Source organism: Gallus gallus, chromosome 2, assembly GCF_016699485.2.
Source record: "Gallus gallus isolate bGalGal1 chromosome 2, bGalGal1.mat.broiler.GRCg7b, whole genome shotgun sequence".
NCBI classification, from domain to species: Eukaryota; Metazoa; Chordata; class Aves; order Galliformes; family Phasianidae; genus Gallus; species Gallus gallus.
This window is the reverse complement of record NC_052533.1, coordinates 21,537,625-21,558,027: the sequence shown is the minus strand read 5'-3', so window position 1 is coordinate 21,558,027 and position 20,403 is coordinate 21,537,625. Positions and strand designations below refer to the sequence as shown.

At 41.6% G+C, this 20,403-nt stretch overlaps 1 protein-coding gene across 1 annotated transcript; it reads right to left on the bottom strand.

Moving 5' to 3' along the window:
- Positions 1-1,001: 1,001 nt before the first annotated feature.
- STEAP1 (STEAP family member 1) lies at positions 1,002-13,267 on the bottom strand. Its single transcript, XM_046938347.1, has 6 exons — positions 13,122-13,267; positions 12,370-12,453; positions 9,954-10,058; positions 7,783-8,295; positions 5,676-5,840; positions 1,002-3,915 (listed from the first exon to the last, which is right to left on the bottom strand). The coding sequence occupies exons 3-6, from the start codon at positions 10,044-10,046 to the stop codon at positions 3,658-3,660; spliced, it is 1,029 nt and encodes a 342-aa protein (XP_046794303.1). The 5' UTR covers positions 10,047-10,058; positions 12,370-12,453; positions 13,122-13,267; the 3' UTR covers positions 1,002-3,657.
- Between the last annotated feature and the right edge of the window lie 7,136 nt (positions 13,268-20,403).

Sequence of the window (20,403 nt, the reverse complement as noted above, 5' to 3'; positions counted from 1 at the left end):
ATTTTGGGTGGTGCTGTGTGGAGCCAGGAGTTGGACTCAGTGATCCTTGTGGGTCTCTTCCAACTCAGAGATATTATACGATTCTATAATTTCTCTTCCTGTCCTTCATGCTGGATGTATGCATGGCTGTCAAGTTAATTACACCAGTGCATGGATCTGGATGAATCATTCTTTTCCGTGCACTACTTTTAATAGAACCAAACTCCCTGGTCTGATTAACTTCATGACTTTAAACTCTTCTGTTAGCAGAACTAAGAGAACCGAGAAGACTGGCCAAAGGGAGGGGCAGGTTACAGTAAAGACTGCTGTCAACAGGAATTGACATTAAACCAGAGCCAGCACAGCCCTTGTTCTGGCTTCCTGGGCACATTTTCAGAGTAGTATTATGGGATCTGGCTATCCCAGGTAATCTTGGCACAAAATTCCTCAAGTCCCTTTAACAACTTAAAAGTTCTCTCTCCAGTGAGTTTCAGTTCTGTATGTTTGATTTAATTATATCTGTGATATGTAACAACTGAGGGGATTACTCTGCAGCTTTTGTAGAGGCACTGCAAAACCACTTACACTAGAGTGATGGATTCTTACCAAATATTTCTGTATTACTTTTTCCTCCTGAATGTCTTCATTATTCTTGATCTTTCCTGGTCTTTGATCAATGTTTTCAGGGATTATAGGTCTTCCTCCAAAGCACTCCACTAGCTCAGCTTTCTGTTCTTTCTCACAAATTCTTGTACAAATGCTAGAATACATGGACTGTTAGTGAAAAGATCTGTCAGAATTTCTTTTCATTACATCCCCCTACCAAAGTATCCATTAGGTATTTCACATCTTTATCTTCTCTCCCTTGGAAACTCCAGACTCTTCAGCCACCATGGGGAGAATGATCTCCCTTGACTGAAGACATTTTATTCTTCCCCTCAGCATTTCTTCTAGTTTTTAAAATACCTTTTTTGCCCTTATACAGGTCTGGATCTACATTACATAATGGCAGACAAAATATATACAGTCAAGCATTTAATGATGCATGATTTTATAAAAACAATCAATTATTATACAAGTAAGTGCCTCAAATTGGCATACACATCATTTTTATATTTTATAGTAGTATATAGGCATATTAATACACTGTATTTTGAACCAGCAACATAAACTAAAAGGCATATACACATTTATTTTAATTACTGTTGAACTAAATTACACCTGTTACAAAGGGAGAAATAAAATATTGTCAAAAGCATTTTCTTCTGTAGTCCTTTTTACTCCTTACATGATCCTCCCCACTCCTGTTGTATTTGCATGCTTTAAAAGCTGGAACATACTGTTTCAACGTCCTGTGAAGTAATACTACTCCAGTACTACAGATTGGTGAGTTACTTAGAGGTGAAGTAGTTTACTAAAGACTAAAGCAGAAAACAGACTTGATATAAGGTCTCAAATCTGGCTGTAAGCATTCAACAGCATTCAACAGTACTTTTTAAAGAAAAGGCTATCTGTTGCACAGAAAACCTGGCTTGTATTTGAGATTTTGTTTTGCACATGCCATACAAATAGCTTTGAATGGCGTCTTCCAAGGAGTGTTTTCATTAACCTCTCTTGAGTTTTCATTCCTTTTTCAAAGGGTTGACTTCTATGGTCAGCTGTAAACAACAAAGCCAACTATTTGACCAGAATTCAGCAAAACTGGAGACTGCACTAAATTCTCCAGAGTTTCCAGTAAGGGAACAGCAGAGCTGATTCTGGAGAAAGCAATTTAACACATTTTGATAAAAACAAACATTAATCAGTTAAAGTCTGGGGTTGCTTGCAGTACTTAAAATCTCACCTTAGTCCTAAGTAGTAAATTTGAGCACAACTTTTGATTAGCTAGAAGAAGAGAAGCTAGTAGAAGATAATTTAATTACTTTCTTGTTGCACTGGTCTTAACCTGTTCCAATGAAAAAATAAAACAAAACTGTATGACTCCTGACAAGTACAATTAATATTCCAAGTAGGCCTTTGATAGTTTTTCTCTCTAACATGACTTCTAATTAATTTTATTTCCTTTAAAGAAATGTAAATGCTGATGTATTGGCAACAACTGTTTTCTTTTAGAAATTTCTGAAGTTCACAGGCTGGCTTTCTGTGTTTTTGTGCTCACCTCTGTCATGTATTACCGATACACAATGCCATTCGGGTCTCTTCAGTCTATATTACACAGGCCACCATGTTCCTATTATTTTCAAAGTACTGCATCAAGTGCAAAACACAAGCACAACTTCTATGCTGCAATAATTGTATGGAGTTAAAACTAGGAAAATACAAAATGTAGTAATAGTTATTTAATTTGTTATTTACACCCAGTGTACCAAGTCCACAAACGTAAAACATAATCATGAGCACCATGTATTACATATTCTCTTACATAGATGTTTTCTTGTTTAATACCAGAACCACTGCAATTCTCATTTGGATGACTCCAGCAATAGGTGGCATCATCAATCCATGTCCCAATCAGCTCATGCAGGGAAACTGCAACAATGTTTCTGATACTGTGTGAAAATATTAACTGCGGCATGAAGTATTTAAAATAGATGTTAACAAATGAATTATTCAGTTAAGGCATTCAGGCAGATCTACGTAAAACAAAGAAACTGAAGTTTCATCAACTGACACTAAAATTTAAGTAAAAGCAAATGTATTCAGAAACAGTTTTACAGGAAAACCTCACCAAATCAGTGTCAAGGTTCAAACACCTGCTTTTAATGATTCTCTTCCAGTCACACAATTGTGCTGGCCATATAGTAAAACAGTAAAATGTATTTACTCGATGTGTGAGCTATCCCCACTGGAATAATCTGTGTTAATAAAGATTAGCACGTGTCAAAAACTGCAGGCTTAGGTCAAAAGCATGGAAAATGTCCAGCATCAGAAACAAAATAATAGGTTCATGGAAAAAAAAGAAAACATTTTATAGTTATAAATAAACAGACACACCTAGTCCTGTATAAGATGTAGATCTGAATCTATAAACTCTTTTTTTATTAGACTGTGCCTAAGCCTCAGGAGAGATTTCCCTTGCAAAGTTCCTCAGACTTCTGCTTACTTGATTGTTTGAATTCAAGACATGGTGGGAATGCAAGTTTTCATTTGGCTCTAGTGCTAAAGGATCCCTTCTGCAGTTAAACATAAGATGCGGAAGATAATGGGAAACAGGACGATAAATACTCAAGTTGTTGTCATTTTATAATACTGAGATTTAACCAGGGAACAAACGTGGCTGTGGGATGCAGAAAGCATTCCTAGATTTTGTGGTGTAATGATTTATTTACTTTCTGTGGTCATCTGGAACAATGATTTATGACTGCATTTTCCAGTGAAAGAATTATGATTGAAGCAATGAAGCACTGGCATTTTAAGAGCAGTGAGTCAGAAGAAAGAAATGATCAAATAGCAGAACACCAAATAGATTAAAGTGTAAAATTAATGTTTCCAATTTCTGTCTCAACAGAAGTTCAAATTGCATCAGGTATTCCATACCCCTGCAGCTGAAATGAAAAGTAAACAAGAAATAGATTAAATAAAAATAAAACCTAAGAAATAGATTACAAGCTCACAAGTAAATGTTTTGTTGACTTGAGCACATTTACATGCATCAGATAGGGAATGTCCATATTTGATCTACAGTCTGGAAGTCAGGTTGGTTTGATTGGTCTGTGTATTAGCTTCCCAACCACATCTGATCTTTTTTATCCTCCTCCTGAAACATGGGAGGAACAGTATGCATTTACAGAGCAGGACCACAATAGGAAGAAAAACTGCTACCATAAATGAAGGTGGTGTGTACCAAATAAATTGGTTAACATCAACCCACTTATTCCAAGCAAACACCAGTGCGTGAACTGTGCACAGCAGCAGAGCTACGTATCCCATCTTGCTCTGAAAAAAGAAAGATATGAAGTCACTTATTTTTTCCAGCTTGGCAAAAGATTACTCTGTTGGTGGTAGAAAAGAGAACATTAGGTTTTAATTAAAATTTTAAACCTATAATTCAAGCATTCAATTGTACACCTATGTGCCACCTCTAAAAAAAAAAGGGGGGGGGGGCACATTTTTCTCCTACTGTTATGATACTGCAGTAATATGCAGAAGAGAGAAAAGATTCCCAAAAATGGGTCAGTTCTCAGTATCTCATTTTGTAGATGTCATCTGTATCCTGATGTCTTTTCTGATAAATTATTATGAGTTCAAAAGCAAGTTTATGAGCAGTTCAATCAATTGTTTGCAAAGGGAATTTTTAAAGTCCATTTAAATCAGTAACTGTAGCAAGTACAGTACTATGATAAATTTGGCTTAGGACTTGAATTTCAAGAGGAAAGGAAGAGTTACGCAAGAGTTACTAGCAGTTTTGAGTTTCCTGTGTACATAATAACCTTGTTTTTATTACAAAAATGGAACTGCCATCAGTGTGAAGTCCAACACTGCCTTTCCAATTGCTAAATCAATAGGATATAATTTTTAAATATACAAGTTATTTGTTTATAAAACTAATCCAATATATTACTATTCATCTTATGGATATTATTATTATCATTATTATTGATTTCTTCACAATGATAATTTAATACAAGAAGTAATCATGCACTGGGAGACTCCCTCCTATGCCAGTCTATATAAGTCTCTGACAAATTTTTCCTGCAACTGATGCATTAAATAGAATGGACAGAATCCCAAATCATTGTCAGAAAATATACATTTCATATCTACTTTTCAAATTGATATCATGTTTTCAAATGATAGGTGCTCAGTAGGTCTTCAAATTTTCAGATTTTGGTATTCAGAGGCCTAACTCAATACTTGTTTAACACAGTATGATCATATTGATGCAGAATTATGCCTGATTATTATTGTATTTTATTATTATTTTATAATAAAGTATATTATTATACTTTGTATTTCTATTATGCAATATACAGTGAACTAAGAGAGAACCAAATACTTAGGTGAATGAAAAAAAAACAACAAACATCTGTAGCAAAAGTAATTTCTAAGTGGGTTTGATTATTTGTCTGTTCCTTCTCAGAATGCCTCACTCTCAGAATACTACTTTTTGGAGTGTGTTGTATGACTGGTGACAGTGCAGATGGAAAACCTTTACATTTCAGAAGGTACAAGCCTTCTGGACTTTCTAGGCACCAGGTACTGCTCAGGCAGTATAGAATAGTCAAAATGGCTCCATGTGAGCAACAAGCAATTCTTGTGCAGTGAAATCCCATGCTGTATGGCAACCCTGTGAACTGTTTCAGTACCACTTACTTCCAGTTCATGCAAGGCTTTCCTGAAACATAAAAGGCACAAAAGATGACTTACATGCTTACAACACCAGAAGTCTTTGACCTAAGAATAACTCCTGTTGATCTGTCACCAGGTCAGAGGAGCAAAAAAAGGAGATTTGGAGCTTTCTTAATGCCCTGAACATGACAGTCTTTTCTCCTGCTAAAATAACAAATGAAATGAATGTTTTCCATTTTGTGTGTGTGTGTGTGTGTGTGTGTGTGTGTGTAGTGATTAACAAAGGATGCTGAATAAACTTTTACATTGGTTTCCTTAACTATTCTGTATTTGATATTTTTAACTATGGATTATATCAGCAGAAAACATAGTCCTACAAATGAGGAGTGATGACACGAAATGTGTACCTGAATAAAATGGAACTCTCTCCAGGTCAAAGAGTGACTGACAGATGGGATTGATGCTATTGCCAATAAGGCCAGCAAAGCAAGTCCCAGAATTCCTAGGGACACATAAATCTCCATTCTCCAAACATCATGTTCAATCCAGGCATTTTCTTTTTTCTGTTTGACCTGCAAAAAGAATCACAGAATTGTTTGAGTTGAAAGAGACCTTAGAAGGCCACGTAGTCCAAACTCCCACTATGGGCAGGGATATTTCTCTAGATCAGGTTTCACAAAGCCCCATCCAACCTGACTTTGAACACTTCCATTGATAAGGTACCCACTGCCTCTCTGGGCAGCCTGTTCCAGTGTCTCACCACCCTCACCATGAAAAAATTCTTCCTTATATCCAATCTAAATCTTTCTGTTTTCAGTTTATAACCATTGTCCTTTGTCCTGTCACTACATGCCCTTGTAAAAAAGTCATTCTATCTCTTTTGTAAGCTCCCTTTATATACTGAGAGGCCACAATAAAGTCTCCCTGGAGCCTTCTTGTCTCCAGGCTGAACAACCTCAACTCTCTCAGCCATTTTCTGTAGCAGAGGTGCTGCAGCCCTCTGGTTATTTTCCTAGCTCTTCTCTTAGCTTGCTCTAACATGTTCATGTCTTTCTTGTACTGGAGACTCCAGAACTGGATGCAGTACTCCATGTGGGGTCTCAAGAGAGTAAAGTAGAGTGGAAGAATCATCCCACTCTGTCCTGTTGGCCATGCTTCTTTTTATGCAGTCCAGGATACAATTGGCTTTCTGGTGCACTTAGCCACTTTCATAAAATACAGTTGTTTTCACAATGGTAATTAGGAAGTAAGATGTGAAACATGGTATTTTTGTTTGTTTGAATGTTTCTGAATGTAACTGCCATTTAACTGCAATGAAAAAGTCCCCACCAGTATCTGCAGAGCAAAGGTAGGCTTTGAATGAAAAGAATGTACAGATTGCATCAGCATCTTGGCTCAGAAAAGACTTGTTCTGAGGCACGTTAGCCTGCCTTCACAGCAGGAGAAATCTTATTCTTTGACCAAAAAAAAAAATTATCTGTAACTAAATACCATACCTGGGAGCCTATAACAACAGGAAATATATTTACAGCACTGTTTTATGGTGCCAATTTAGCAAGCATTCTTAACGACACTATCATGCCAGAATAGCCACTTAGTCCTGTTTATTCAACAACAACTTGGTGCATTCAGCTGTGCAGAATACAATGGCTGATATGGATGAAAATAATAAGAGGATGTCAAAGCTTCTCCTATTCATAACAGTTCTTTGATGCTATTGAAATCACCATCATATAATATGCTCCAAATATGAGGATTTATTCATCTGCACTTAAGAACTGGAATCTCACAGAAATTTCTGGTAAACCATTCTAAGCCAGACTACCAGGAAAGCTGACCTTCAATGTTTCCATCAGGTTGTTCTTAAGAAAACATCATATTAGACTGTGAGGATATTAAAACTACCTTTGCAGTTTACACCTTATATTGGAATATTCCTAATAATGGAATACTTATGGCACTGTGTGAGTGATATATACGTGTAGTAGATACTCTCTAGTAACAGAGAACCTCAGTTAGCTTTGCAAGCCATTTATCGCCCATGACTTGGAACCATGATAGAAATTGTTTTAATTGGATTGTTTTAACAAGTTAGTGTGTACCAGCCAAACTGTGGAGTCATCAGTGTTCACGTTTAGCCTGTGGCAAATAAAAATTATTATAATTTAGCTCAGCTTTGTTGCTGGATAATTCACTACAAAGATAATGTCTAAGAATAGCATGTGCAGCAGTTTTTGTAGATAGCTAGATTACACTGGTACTGAGAAAATTAATCCACACTAAGTTAATACCGTGCCAAAGACTTACGTGTACCTGTGAGACAGTTATAATTATTATACACAGAGTCAAAAATTCCTAGATGAAGAAAGTGACTTATTGAACACACACTGGCACAGCTGTAATGTCTCTTGACTCCCTATTACATGCTTCAACTAGTAGGTCCTGCTCCATTCCTCAACTGTGCTTTGTGGGGAGTTGCTTCCAAATCAGAGGCAATTTCTGAACCCATCATACCTGCTGGAATGCCCAGTTCAGCAGCTTGTATCTGTATGATCTTCTCATTGGATAGCATAGGCTATAGCAGGCATGCATCACAGCGAAGAAGAAACTGAGAAGTCCAAATTGCTTTCTTGACAACATCCATCTATCCAGCCACAGGGGAAACCTTTTGTACTTAGTGCCAAAATACAGCTGGAAACCAGCAGCTAATATTCCTGGCAAATATACCAGTGCTAAAAGGGTAATTGAAACCACTGGTAAGACTTTGTTTATGACAAGGATTGGAATTTTATAGAAAACATTTTCATTTCTTGCTATAAAAGGATATATGACATCTCTTAGAGAAGTGTAAATAAACGTCAATAATGAGATCACAGATGCTATCTTCAGTGGCATGTGCCACCTGGGGAACAAATCCTGCTTGTAGTGTTGTTCTGAAGAATACTCAAACTCACTAAAATGGTGTGCTTGATGTAAGTTAAAAAGTGCAGCTACTTCTGGTGGATTGGCGACTTGCATATCCACATTCTGGAAAGGATAGGAAGGAAATACCAGTGAGAACAAAAGAAGATTAGAACTGTAATCACAGTATTTGCTATCATAACTCTTATACTATGCATTACTGAAACCATACACAACCAACATGCACACTATTAGAGACAAGATAGCTGAAAAATATAACGTTTCAAATAGTGCAGTCAGTAGTTGAGCAATTTTAGTGTTGATTTTCTATTCTTCATTCCTTATGTATGGTGATTTCAAAATAGTTTTCCATTCTAGGAAGTTAACTACACCACAAGAGAAGATTACGTTATATAAAGCATCACTAAAGCTTCTTATGATAGGTGTTCAAGATTTCACATTTCAGCTACAGATTAATTGAAGTAACTCAAATAAATACGTGCAATAACAGAATCCAAAGACGTGACAGTACAATATTTCTTTTAGTCACCGCTGTTTTAATAACAACTAATTTAGGTAATAAAGATGTAAGTAGAAATATTTGGGTTACAGCATATTAGCTGTGCCCCTTTCAACCCCACGTTCAATTCCCAGGCTTTTCTTTCTGTCCATCCTACCTAAATGCAATAATGTTCTCTTAGCATTTATGGAAATTTGTGAAACTGAGTCACTTCAGCTCAAAAAGCTGAATCTTTTACTGCCAAGTTATCACTATTTGATTCTAGTTTCACTGAAGATCTTGGTAGAATTATCACAGGCTTTAGAAGGAGATAAGCTGGGACAAAACATTAGCATATTATAGACTGTTTTACACTCATATAGTGTATTTAAAGATTGCCCAATGCTTATGACTAGAGAAGAGGTATTTGATCAGAATGAAAGTACACACATGCACCAACAGCAGGTCTTTGCAGTTGATGCACCAGACAGCTGTCTCAGGGGCATTCACAGAAACACAGAATCATTTAGGTTGGACAAGACCTTCAAGATCATCAACTTCAAATCATTCTGCTAGGATACAGGAGATTTGCCTATTTCTGACATATTACCTGTCTTTATTCTTAAGAATCAAATATATTGCAAGTGATTAAGATGTCATTTCAAACAAGATGCTACTTGTGAATAATGCAAGGGTAAGTGGATGCAAGTCATGTGTTCATCTTCTCTGATACAGGGTGTTTTGCTTTCTGTTAACTGAGAGATAACAAATGTACATTGCTATCTTGCCGTAAAATCTTAAATGGAGTCAAGGTAGCCTGTTCCTGCACGTCTGACTGACTTACCTACAGTGCCTCAGAGTAAAATTAAAGAGCATAGCCTTTATTGGGGTTTTATAGTTGAAGATGCTTATCAAATGATAAAAATTTATATTTTTGATGAACAGTGAAGGTATACCCTAAGTAACTTGTATTCTCTAGTCAGTGAGAAATAGTGTAGTTCATGCATTACACAATGTGATATTAGTATAAATTATATAAACTGAGATATTGACACTTTTAACTAGCACAAGACTTGGGCATTTTAAAGTACGGAACGCAATTTAATTGAATCAGCTGCTCATTATCTTTTTAATCTCTTGATGTCAATTTGTGAGAAGACTTTAAAAGCATTGATGATATGCCAGTGTCATGGGAACATGGTGCTTTTGGACAAAATCAAACAAGAGACTGCAATTTTCTATAACATGAACTTAAATATGAACTGCTCTTTTACAGAAATATTACCAAGTTGTTAAGGTTTTCTCTATTTCTTCTTGGTATGATGTTCTGAAATGCATTCTGGTCAATGGCATGACTATCACCTTCTCTCTTCTCCATAGCAGAAACTCCCTGAAAAACAAACACAGGATGTAAAACAGGTTTTGAACTGCCCTACTGGAACTTCGAGGCCTCTTTGTCCACAGAATATTTTCTTCCCCCTTCTCCACCCATTTGACAGAGAAGCTGTTATTTTTATTTTTCCTAAGTAAAGCGGAGAGCATATGAATCAACCGAACAAAGTAACTGAAAAAAAGTAATATTTAAGCTAAATGCCTGCATCACTAGTGGAATGAAAGATTTAATTCAGGGTGAAAGTTTTTAAAATAGAACAATAAAGTTTAAAACAGCTCTTGTTTGTGGCATAACAGGTAAAACCTTATAAAGATGGATTTTTGATAAGTTTACGAAAAGCTTCAACAAAACAGCACCCAACCTGATAACAGGCTGAACTTGCTGATGTAAGAAACCCACACCAATTTGTGGTTGCTAATACTTCTTAGGTTTTACGATTCAGATGTTTAAACTTGGTCTACCTGAGAGTCAGCCTGTGGCATCAAGATTGTCAGGAAATTCCAGCTGGAGCTTTGTTCATGCTGCCCCAAGGTACACTTTCAATTCTTATCACCCACAAGAGGCAGCAGAAATGATTCTTAAAGATTGCAAGAAATCAGAAGCCAGAAAACAAAGAGAAAGAGAAGGCATAAAACAAAATAGGTGTTTCTCTCTAGAGATCCTAAGTCAGCGGTAGAGACACTACCCTGAAGTCCTGAGAAGGCTGTTAAGCAACTGCAAGGAGTTACCTTCCACAAGGACTTCCAATGCACACTTGCCATGTGCTGCCAGAAGAGATGTGCTTGTGCCACATCACTGGGAGCTCAAGATGCCAGACCAGTGTAAGCTTTCTATGGCTGCCTTCAAGGCTGGGACTAATTAGCTCCTCTGGGTAGACATCCCACTGAACAGCTGAATTGCTACAAATGAAATTAGTTTTCTAAATACAGATTATTTTACACCCACCAAACTTTTGGGAAGTTGTACTGTTTTTCTGTGCGTAGTTTCTTCAGCGGATGAGTTTTACAGTCTTCTACTATGTGGTATAAGGGCTTGCTTTCTACTAGGGCACCAGACTTCCAAAGCCTAAGTATTCTTCTCCGAAGTGTTTATCTTCTGATGTTATTCCCTCCTGCTAACAAGCTCCCTCTTTGGGCATAACCTTTTGGCCAAGTGTTGCGGAGTAGGGTCAACAAGTGCTTCTCTCCAAAGGTCAACCCATTAACCTTTTCCTATGCCAGCTAATGGGTAGTCTGTATATCCAGCACACAAGAAAACATGCTGCTACAGACACATTTCTACTTTCTTCCCCTATTACTATAACTAGATCGAGTGATTTTATCACAGATCTCTTCACCAAGCCTCAGCTCTTCCAGTCCTACCATTAGTTAGGAAATTCTACTTTTATCTGTTTTGATATATAGTGTATTTCTAGTTGTTACAATGACAAAGGATAGTTTAAAGACTTCAGTATAACTTACTTACTTGGAAAAAAACAGGTAACAATGTGATTTCCAGATCTGTTTTTAAAGGAACTCAGAAGATTAAGGGGAGTCATACTGTACCCCCTGATTTTTAAAGTATGAAGTGGAGGTGGGAAGGACGTAAACAACACTGAGTCTGACATTTTGCTTTCTTGGGTAATGAGACTGACTTTTAAAAATTGTTAAAGCAGCTTATGACTCTCATCTTTGCTGCTACTTTTTTTTTTTTTTCTTTTTTTCTTTTCTTTTCTGTACTGACCTCAGCTGAGCTTTCAGCTGTTAATAACACCTGTCTACTGGGGCTTACACAGTGATCCCAGCCTCTTTGGAACTGTCCTCTTCTGGCTACCACATTGTATAGGAGGTCCAAAAGTAAATTTGTGATTGGGAAGCTCTGTGAGGGAGACCTTAACTCACCGGAGTCTCATGCTGCTATCACGTCTCATTTAGAAAAGGCAAATCCAGACACAGCTTCTAGCTAAAGGGCTGTATTGGTGTTAATGTAGTAAAAAAAGAAAATCAAGAGCTGATCAGTTGCTGATTCAAAAATTTGATTTTGGGGAACAATCTTCAGTAGAATCTTAAATACCCTCTTAATACTTCATGTGGCAGGAAAAAAAAAAACAAACATGGAAAAAGAAGATAAATTTGTGTGAGTGAATACATATGCTCTAACAGGGAAACATATGGGTTACAGCCATGAGACTGCATGCAAGGAAGCATAAGTGCTGAACCGCTATAGTGTACTTGGCCTCTGATACCAGAGTTAACACAGAACTATTCTTTATACACTCAATAACACCGCACAGTAATAGCCTTGGGAAACCTCACATACGAACACTTACAGTTCTATTATTCAGCGACTTATGAACTGTCAGAACAAAGTCATCTACAGCATGGCTCTGTCTGGAACACGTCTGAAGAAAGTCCTGCAGAAGACAGAACCAATTACAGCCGTGTGTCAGCCACAACTGCCCTAAAAGAAAACAGTTTAACAACGCCTGTTCTCCATGCACACCCCTCATCCCGAAGGCAGCAGTACCACCAGCTGGGAACGAGGATGGAGGGCCTGCGGCTGAGGGCTGAGCTCCCAGCGTTGTGAGCCCCGAGTAACAGGCTGATGATAGCGCTGAACCAGCACGGACCCAAACCAGGCAGACCTGACTGCAAAAACATCCTCCCAAACCAATGAAAGGTTTTCCTGAATAAGAGTTTTCAGTGCTGGCTCCATGAAGAAAAAAAAAAAAAAAAGGAAAAATGGACAAAATAAACAGCCTGAGATAACAACGATGAGATGGAAGAGCGTGGGACAGGGACAGCGTGGGACAGGGACAGCGTCCCACTGCGCCCTTGGCACCGCTGGAGGATGACAACGTGACATCTGCCTTCAGCGGGGCTGATGTACGGCGCGGCACCCGGCAGACAACACGAACCCGTCGTGCCCCTCTGCACAGGCAGCCCCTCCGGAAAGCCTCACACGGAGGGCTCGGATCTCGCTCCCGTCCGTCGGAGGGCGCCTGGGGCGGAGGAGCCCGGCTCCAGGCTTGGGTCCGGCCCGGCCCGGCCCGGCCGTCCCGCACCGCTGTTCCGGGCTCACCGTCAGGACCCGTCCGGTGCCGTGCCGTGCCGTCCCGTCCCGGTGGCAGCGGGCGGGAGGAGCCCCGCACCGGAACCTGGCGGCAGCCCGGCCACGCGCCCGCCCGCAGTTCAGCCAGCGCCGCCGCCTCCCGCCGCCCGGGGCGCACCCACCTCAGCCCGCCGGCGGTATTGCTTCTTCGGCCCCGCGGGGGGCGGCGGCGCGGGGCTTCCCCCAGTAGCGGCCGGGAACCCGGCGAGGCTCCGTGAGGACGCGGCGAGGCGCCGCCGTGCGGGAGCCGGTACGGCTGAGTCGGGGAAGGCGGCCTCAGGTTAGTCACGGAGCGCCCGGCAGCCTCCGAAGAGGGGAGCGACGGGGGGAGCCGGCCGCAGCCTCCACCCTCCGCCCGGCCCCGCCCTCCGCGCCCATCCCGCCGCCCTCGGTGCCAGCGGGGCGCGGGCCGGCCGCCCTCCGTTCCCAATAGCGGCGGCTCGGGGCCGCTCTCCGGCGCCGCCCGGGGTCCGCGGCTCGTTGCCCGGCGGGACAAAGGGCGCATTCACCTGTGCCCTGCCCGCCCCGGAGGAGGAAGGAGAGGGAGTGAGACGGGCTCCGCTGAATTGCGGCCCTTCACGCTCCTGCTCCGCGCCTTCGGCTCGGTTCTCCCTTCACTGCTCCTTCCCAACTCGTCGCACCCGCAGCCTGTCAAAAAGCTGAATGTAAGAGCAGTCCTCGCTTGAAAAACTTTATTCGTTGGTTTGTTTTTTTCTCCTCCAAGTACCATCGTTTCCTATCCTTTCCCTGTGCTGGTTATTCTCAAAAGACACTTTTGTCACCCGGCAGTGCAGACGGTCATTATCTCATGCGAACTCCCTGTTAGAGGATATGTCAGCGTTTAGTGGCTGACTGGCATTGCAGAGCACGCGGGCAGTCCGCCTCAGGAATGTTTTCATTTCTCCACACAGAGCTCATCGTGCCTTCCCCGTGATGGCTCTGCAGAAACCACGCCAAATTCCATCCCCCCCCCCCCTTTTTTTAACCTTGGGAATATAGCGCCATTCTTCCTTCCAACAGAAGTTCGATGGACGCAGCCTCCAGCGGAATGCTGTGTCTGCCTTAGGAGGGATGCGGGTAGAGTGATTGCCCCTCCTGTGTTAAAGCAAAACTGTAACTTCTAATTTTTCCTTACAGTTGCCATCATTAGAATATTTGTGCTTTGCATGAAGACTACTTCCCATGTGCTTTTATTTTTTTTCTTCTTCTTCTTCTTTTTTTTTTTTTTTTCCCCCACGGTTCATAAGTTTTGTACGCTCTCACGTATGCCCTCACTTTCTGAAAGTGCCGTTTCGTTTTCTTCTCGGCTCCTTTTTCCTACCGTCGGTTTTGGGCTGCTTCAGTCCCGGTGAGCAGCATCAGCAGGGGGACACCTAGCGGAGGGCGCGGGCTGCAGCCCGGCTGCCGGAGCGCTGCTGCGTTCAGGCTGAAATGGGAGTCTGTGGTCTGCAGGGCGACAGCAGCGTCTCACTCCGAGTGAGCTCAGTGAGTCTGGACTTCTCGTGGGAAGTCACTGGTGTGAGTTAGTGTTATAGGGACTGCGTTTGTAGACCAAAATGTGGCTCAAGAGGTGGTTCAGCATCCGGATAGCCCATTATTAAGCTTTGTTAATAAAATGCACAAGAGCTCAGCTCCTGAATAAGCATTCTCAGAAGATGAGACAGAAAGCCAGGCCCACGTGAACCATGCTACCAAGTGCCCAGGCAGTTGCTCTGCCCAAATGCTCCTGGTAGCTCTGGCCATCACCTTTCCAGTCGCTGCACCCTGAGGACTGTACGATGCCTATCTGTGAATAAAAATGGAAACCCCATTTTATGTCAGTACTGACAAGGTGGAAGTGCTTAGGTTGATCTGAAAATATTGCCTCCTGATTATTTCCATGGAAACTACAACAGATACACAGAGCACAATAATGCTGTTATTGTTAGAGATATTGACAGAGAAGACTCTCAGATACAAAACACTATTTTTCAATGTAGTCACCACCATTAGCTATGCATTTTTGCCACTGGTGAACAAGAGCCTGCATGCAACACTTGTAAAAGTCTGCATGGCCGTCTGGAACATGGCTTGTCTTTCACCTTGCTGAAAGTTGCCACTGCTGAGATGTATCACTTATCACCTCACTGTGCTCACATCCACTGTTTGGTCTTCAGAAACATTCAGCAAGCATCAATGAATGTCAGTGGGTGCCATTTGTTCTGCATGTAGGAATTCAGTTCTACACCTTTGCTTCATACACGCTTCCATGTCAGACACCATTCTGTCAGAGTATTCCTCTGCTGCTGTCTGTCACATGGCAACAAAACGTTATGGGATATTGGTGGGCAGGTTCAGCTTCTACTGCCATACCACCAACATCTGCCTCTGCCATTGTGGGCCAAGGTAATAAAATAGGAGGCATTACTTTTGGAGTAGTCCATGGAGATTAAAATGCCAGAGAGAACTTTGTTGTCTACTCTAAGGCATGACGTTCAGATATTCAAAGCACCACCTGTATTAGAGTGGTTACTAGAAAGCAAACTGCCAGGCAGTCCTCCCTCAGACTGTTCCATCAAGATGACTCTGCTGCATGCTGACAGCTTCATGCAGATATTTGTGCAAGTGCTGTGCAAGAAGTCTGAGACTCAAGGTAGGAATACCACAAGAATCAGGAGTTGATTCAAAATGAGATACTTTTTCTTGGCACATGCAGAATGGGGGAAATTTTACCGACAGAAAATTAAATTTGAGCAAGTTTAGCTAGCTCCAGTCTTATAGAAGCATGTCAGTGTTCTGTAATTACTGCATGAGCTGGATGTGAATCATGTTTCTGTAGTTGCTGAAGTGTGATGGGGTATTTTCTGGAGGTGAAAAACACTGCAGTGGCTCTGTCTGTGCAGTCTCTGTTTTAGCACTTCTTCATTACAAAGAGTCTGTGGGTGATGTTGACATAAGGGAATGGTAGATTGCGTTTTCTGGAGGAAAAATAAAAGATTGCATCACTGGCAAGATGACCTGACAGTGGTGAGTCAGGAGAAGGTTTTCACCACAGTTTATACAGGAAGAAGTCTGTGGGCAGGGCAGATCTTCCACAAATGCAACTGCTCTTTGGACTATGAGCTCCGAGGACGACTTGCCAAATGGTTGGAAACGTGGTGCAGCCTTCCAGTAATACACAGGCCTGCATATAATCATCCCAACGCTTCCTCTTGCTCTGAACTTGTTTAGTAAGCTAAATATGACTCTTACTGTCAGCAAGATGACTCCAGCATGCCCTGGGGTGCTCAGAAATGATGCTGTACAAGGGGAAATGGCGTGGAAGGCTGGAAACTGTTCCCTGTAATTTAAGCAAGTGCAAATGGGCCTGGTTCAGCTGTTGAAATGATGGCTGGGCTTCCAAGACAGCTCTGGAGGAGGTTCAGCAGAGGATATCCAAAGTGGTGAGGGGCAGCAAATAGTCTCTGAGAACAGATGAAAATACTGAGTTTGGTGAAGAGTGGAGTACAGGGTGATGTAGCAGAAGCCCTCAGGAGGAGTATAAAGGTCACCAAAAGAGGGGTAGCAGCAGGGCATGAGAGATGATTGTGCCCCTCTATTCTGCTCTTGTGAGGCTCCATCTGGAGCCAGGTCCATCTGTGTCCAGGTCTGGGGCCCCCAGTACAGGAAGGATGCGGAGTTGTTGGAGCAGGTCCAGAGGAGGGCCACAAAAATGGTCAGAGGTTTGGAGCATCTCTCTTGTGAAGAAAGGCTGAGGAAGCTGGGCTTATTCAGTTTGAGACGGGTCCAGGGACATCTCATTGCTAACTTCCAACACTTACATGGATTTTGTAAGCAGGGGAGAGATCAACATTTGACATGGTCTCATAGTGACAGGACAAGGAGGAATGGTTTTATACTAAAAGAGAGGAAATTTGAATTAGATGTTTGGGGGAAATTTTTCACTGAGATGGTGGTGAGGTGCTGGTACAAACTGCCCAGAGAGGCATGTAGATGCCTCATCCCCGGAGGTGTTGAAGGCCAGGTTGGATGGGGCCTTGTGCAATCTGATCCAGCATCTGATTTAGTGGTTGGCAACCCTACCTGTGGCAGAGGGCTTGGAACTGGATCTTCTGAGGTCCCTTCAAACCCAAGCAGTTCTATGAAGCTCAACTCCTGGTGGTAGTCCCAGAGTATGACAGGCAGAGACTGTAAATTGCAGTTTGAGGTTTCATACTGGATATTACAGAAAAGATCTTTCCTGTGAGAACAGTGAACATTCAGATGAACTGTGGAATTGTGGAAATTTTCAAAGTTTTGCTATACAGAGTGATAGCTGGAGGGCTGGAGAGAACCTTGCTGATCATATAGTCCACCACCTCCATCCTCTCACCCAAAGCAGCATTAACCAGAGCTGGGTTTTGCAAGGACTGAGACTCCACAACCTCCCTGGGCAACTTATTCCAGAATTTAGGCACTGTCTCAGACCCAGCTTCCCAAGCCTTTCCTTGTATGTCAGATGCTCTCATCCCTTAATTGTTCACATGGCCCCATGCTGAAGTCACCTCAATTCACTCATGCCCCACTTCTAGTGGGAAGCTCAGAACAAGACACAGCAATGCTGATGGGTACCAAAGGTGCTGAGGGAAGGGGAAACATTGCTTATCTTGTCCAGCTGGCACTGTTCCTCCTAGTACAGCCCAGAACTTGATTTTACTTTGTGGGGGACAGTGGACTGGAGACCTCCAGAAGTCCTTACAACCACAATTCCCAAGTTTTCCCAAAGAGTTTATCCCAGTACTTCATGAGTAAATGCAGCCAGGAGAACAGACTTGGTCTATCCCTTTTTGCTGCTTGCCCTGGAAAAAAACTTGGATATTAAAGCTGAAATATTGTGAAAGACACAGGAAGAAACACCCAGTATTTTTTAGATTTTTTTTTTTCTGGTTGGATACCAATGAAAAACACAACACTGGAAGGCAATGTTCCACCAGTGAGATTTTACGAAAACAGTAATTCCTCAGAGAGTGACTGAAAGTGACTGAGAAAGTGAGCAGAAAAACCACTGTGTGGTGGTTTGGATTTGATAACCAATTTGTTGTGGTAATGTGGAGAAAACTCCATTTATAGAATTAGGTTTTTAAAACTGTTTTTCCTTTTTCTTTTTTGATTCTTTTTTTTTTTCTTTTTCTTTTTTTCTTTTTTTCCCCAACACAATTCCTGGACTCTCAAGAAAATGATTAGAACTGATGTAGGGTTATTGTGCTATTGTCTGGACAACCTGAACACATGACTGATGCTGCTGCACATCTCTCCCTTCTCATCTTCAGGCAACCAAGAAAGGCAAATGCCTCTTGCCTTGCTGAGAACTGAAATAAGGTCAAAATTAAGTGAGTGAAGTGTCCTCAAAAAGTATTGCTACTCTGGTCTGCACCATATAGTTGTAGTTTGCTTCCACCTACCACAGGGTCAGGAAAGTTACAGATGTAGCATGGAAAACACCAAGGATCCAAGTAAGCAGCAAAGAAACCAAGACCCAGAGTTGTAGTTAGCAGTTGCAGGCAGATCATAGAATCATCACAGAATCACAGAATGGCCTGGGTTGGAAGGGACCTCAGGAATCATCAAGTTCCATCCCCCTGCCACAGGCAGGTTGCCAGCTGCTAGATCCAGTACTAGACCAGATTGCCCAGGGCCTCATCCAACCTGGCCTTAAACACCTTCAGGGATGGAGCATCCACAGCCTCTCTGGGCAACCTGCCCACTCCCTCAGTACAAAAACTTCCCCTTGACGTCTAATCTAAATGTCTCCTTGCAGTGTCTGTGTTCCCACATCCCCTCTTTTAGTTTAAAACCATTTCCCCTTGTCCTATCACTATCTACCCTTGTACAAAGTTGATTTCCCTCACACCTACTCTTTTCCAGGCTGAACAAGCCTAGTTCCTTCAGCCTATCCTCAAAGGAGGGGTGCTCCAGCTCTTTGATAATCTTCATGGCCCTTCCTACTGGGTGTGGCAGGAAATGTTGCTTTTCTTGGCTGCTGCCTCACTCTTCTGTGCAAGGTATCACCTTCAGATTCTCTCGTTGCTGCCGCAAACTATAGTTTAGTACTGTACATTTTAATGAGCCAGGCTGCCTGGGTGAAGATGACTTAGCACTGTCTGTCACAGGTGCTGCCAAGCGAAGAGGTGGACAGCTTGGAGCAGTTAAAGGGCAAGTCCAGACGTAAAGCTGCACTTGTAGTATGGTCCAGAGGAGAAACTAGGAGTGGTTCTTTGGGGCAGAGACTTGTCTGGAGGAAAGCTAGAGCTGGAGAGCTAATTACTCCTACCACTTGATTTTTGTTGTATCCTGGGCAATTCACTTGTAAAATAAACACAACAAAGAAATCAAACAAAAAATATCTATTACTTTTTTTTTTATTTTCCTAATGAAATTTCTAAGGCTCTGATCACTGGATAAGTGCTCAGGTCTAAAGGGCCAGCAATGCTGATATCAGTGTATTTGACTAAGGGTCGGTTATTCCAACGTAAACACATCCTGTGTTCTTTACATTTGCGTTTACACATTCTAAAATTTCATAGGTCTGCTCCAGCTGTCAAGTACATCTTGACAAGTTCAAGTCTGTGAGCTGCTACAGTACAGAAGGGAATGAGTGAGATGAGAAGTTAGGAGTCTCTGAAAAGATTCACTGGGAGGCAAGTAAGTGAATGACAGATGAGAAGGCAGTGATGGTTGGTTATGCTGTCTGGATCTGTTTTTTTGAGAAAAAACGAAGTGCTCTGCTTTCATTTGTCATTTCAATTGTATTATATAAAATACGTAAATCTTGCAGACTAGAGAGTTCTGGGTTTGCTTAAGTGTTGACTCCTAAATAGGATGGAGCTGATTTGGGAATGGAAGCATGACGTGCCCTCTGTTCTTACTGTGAATGGAAACTGCAGGTACACTTAGCATCGGCACCAATATGCTTTCTCCTTCTTGGATAATGAGAGCAAAGACATCAAACAACATATTTGGTTTATTGCTATTTAATAAGCTCACTTTATTCAAGGGAGTATTATAGAAAAGATCAGATAAGCAGGCAACTGCTCTGTCCCCTGTTCTTAGTGAGTAACGTTGAAGTCAAACAAATGTCTTACTTGGTCTGGATTTATCACAAAAATTGATTCAAAGAAGTGGCTCTCCAGCTACTTGAAATACTTGAATTCCCTAAGAGAGTTTAAATCATCAGTGCCAAGTTGAGGGGAGCTGAGGAAAAGAAATACATTGGAAAAACTCCAAAGCTCAAGAT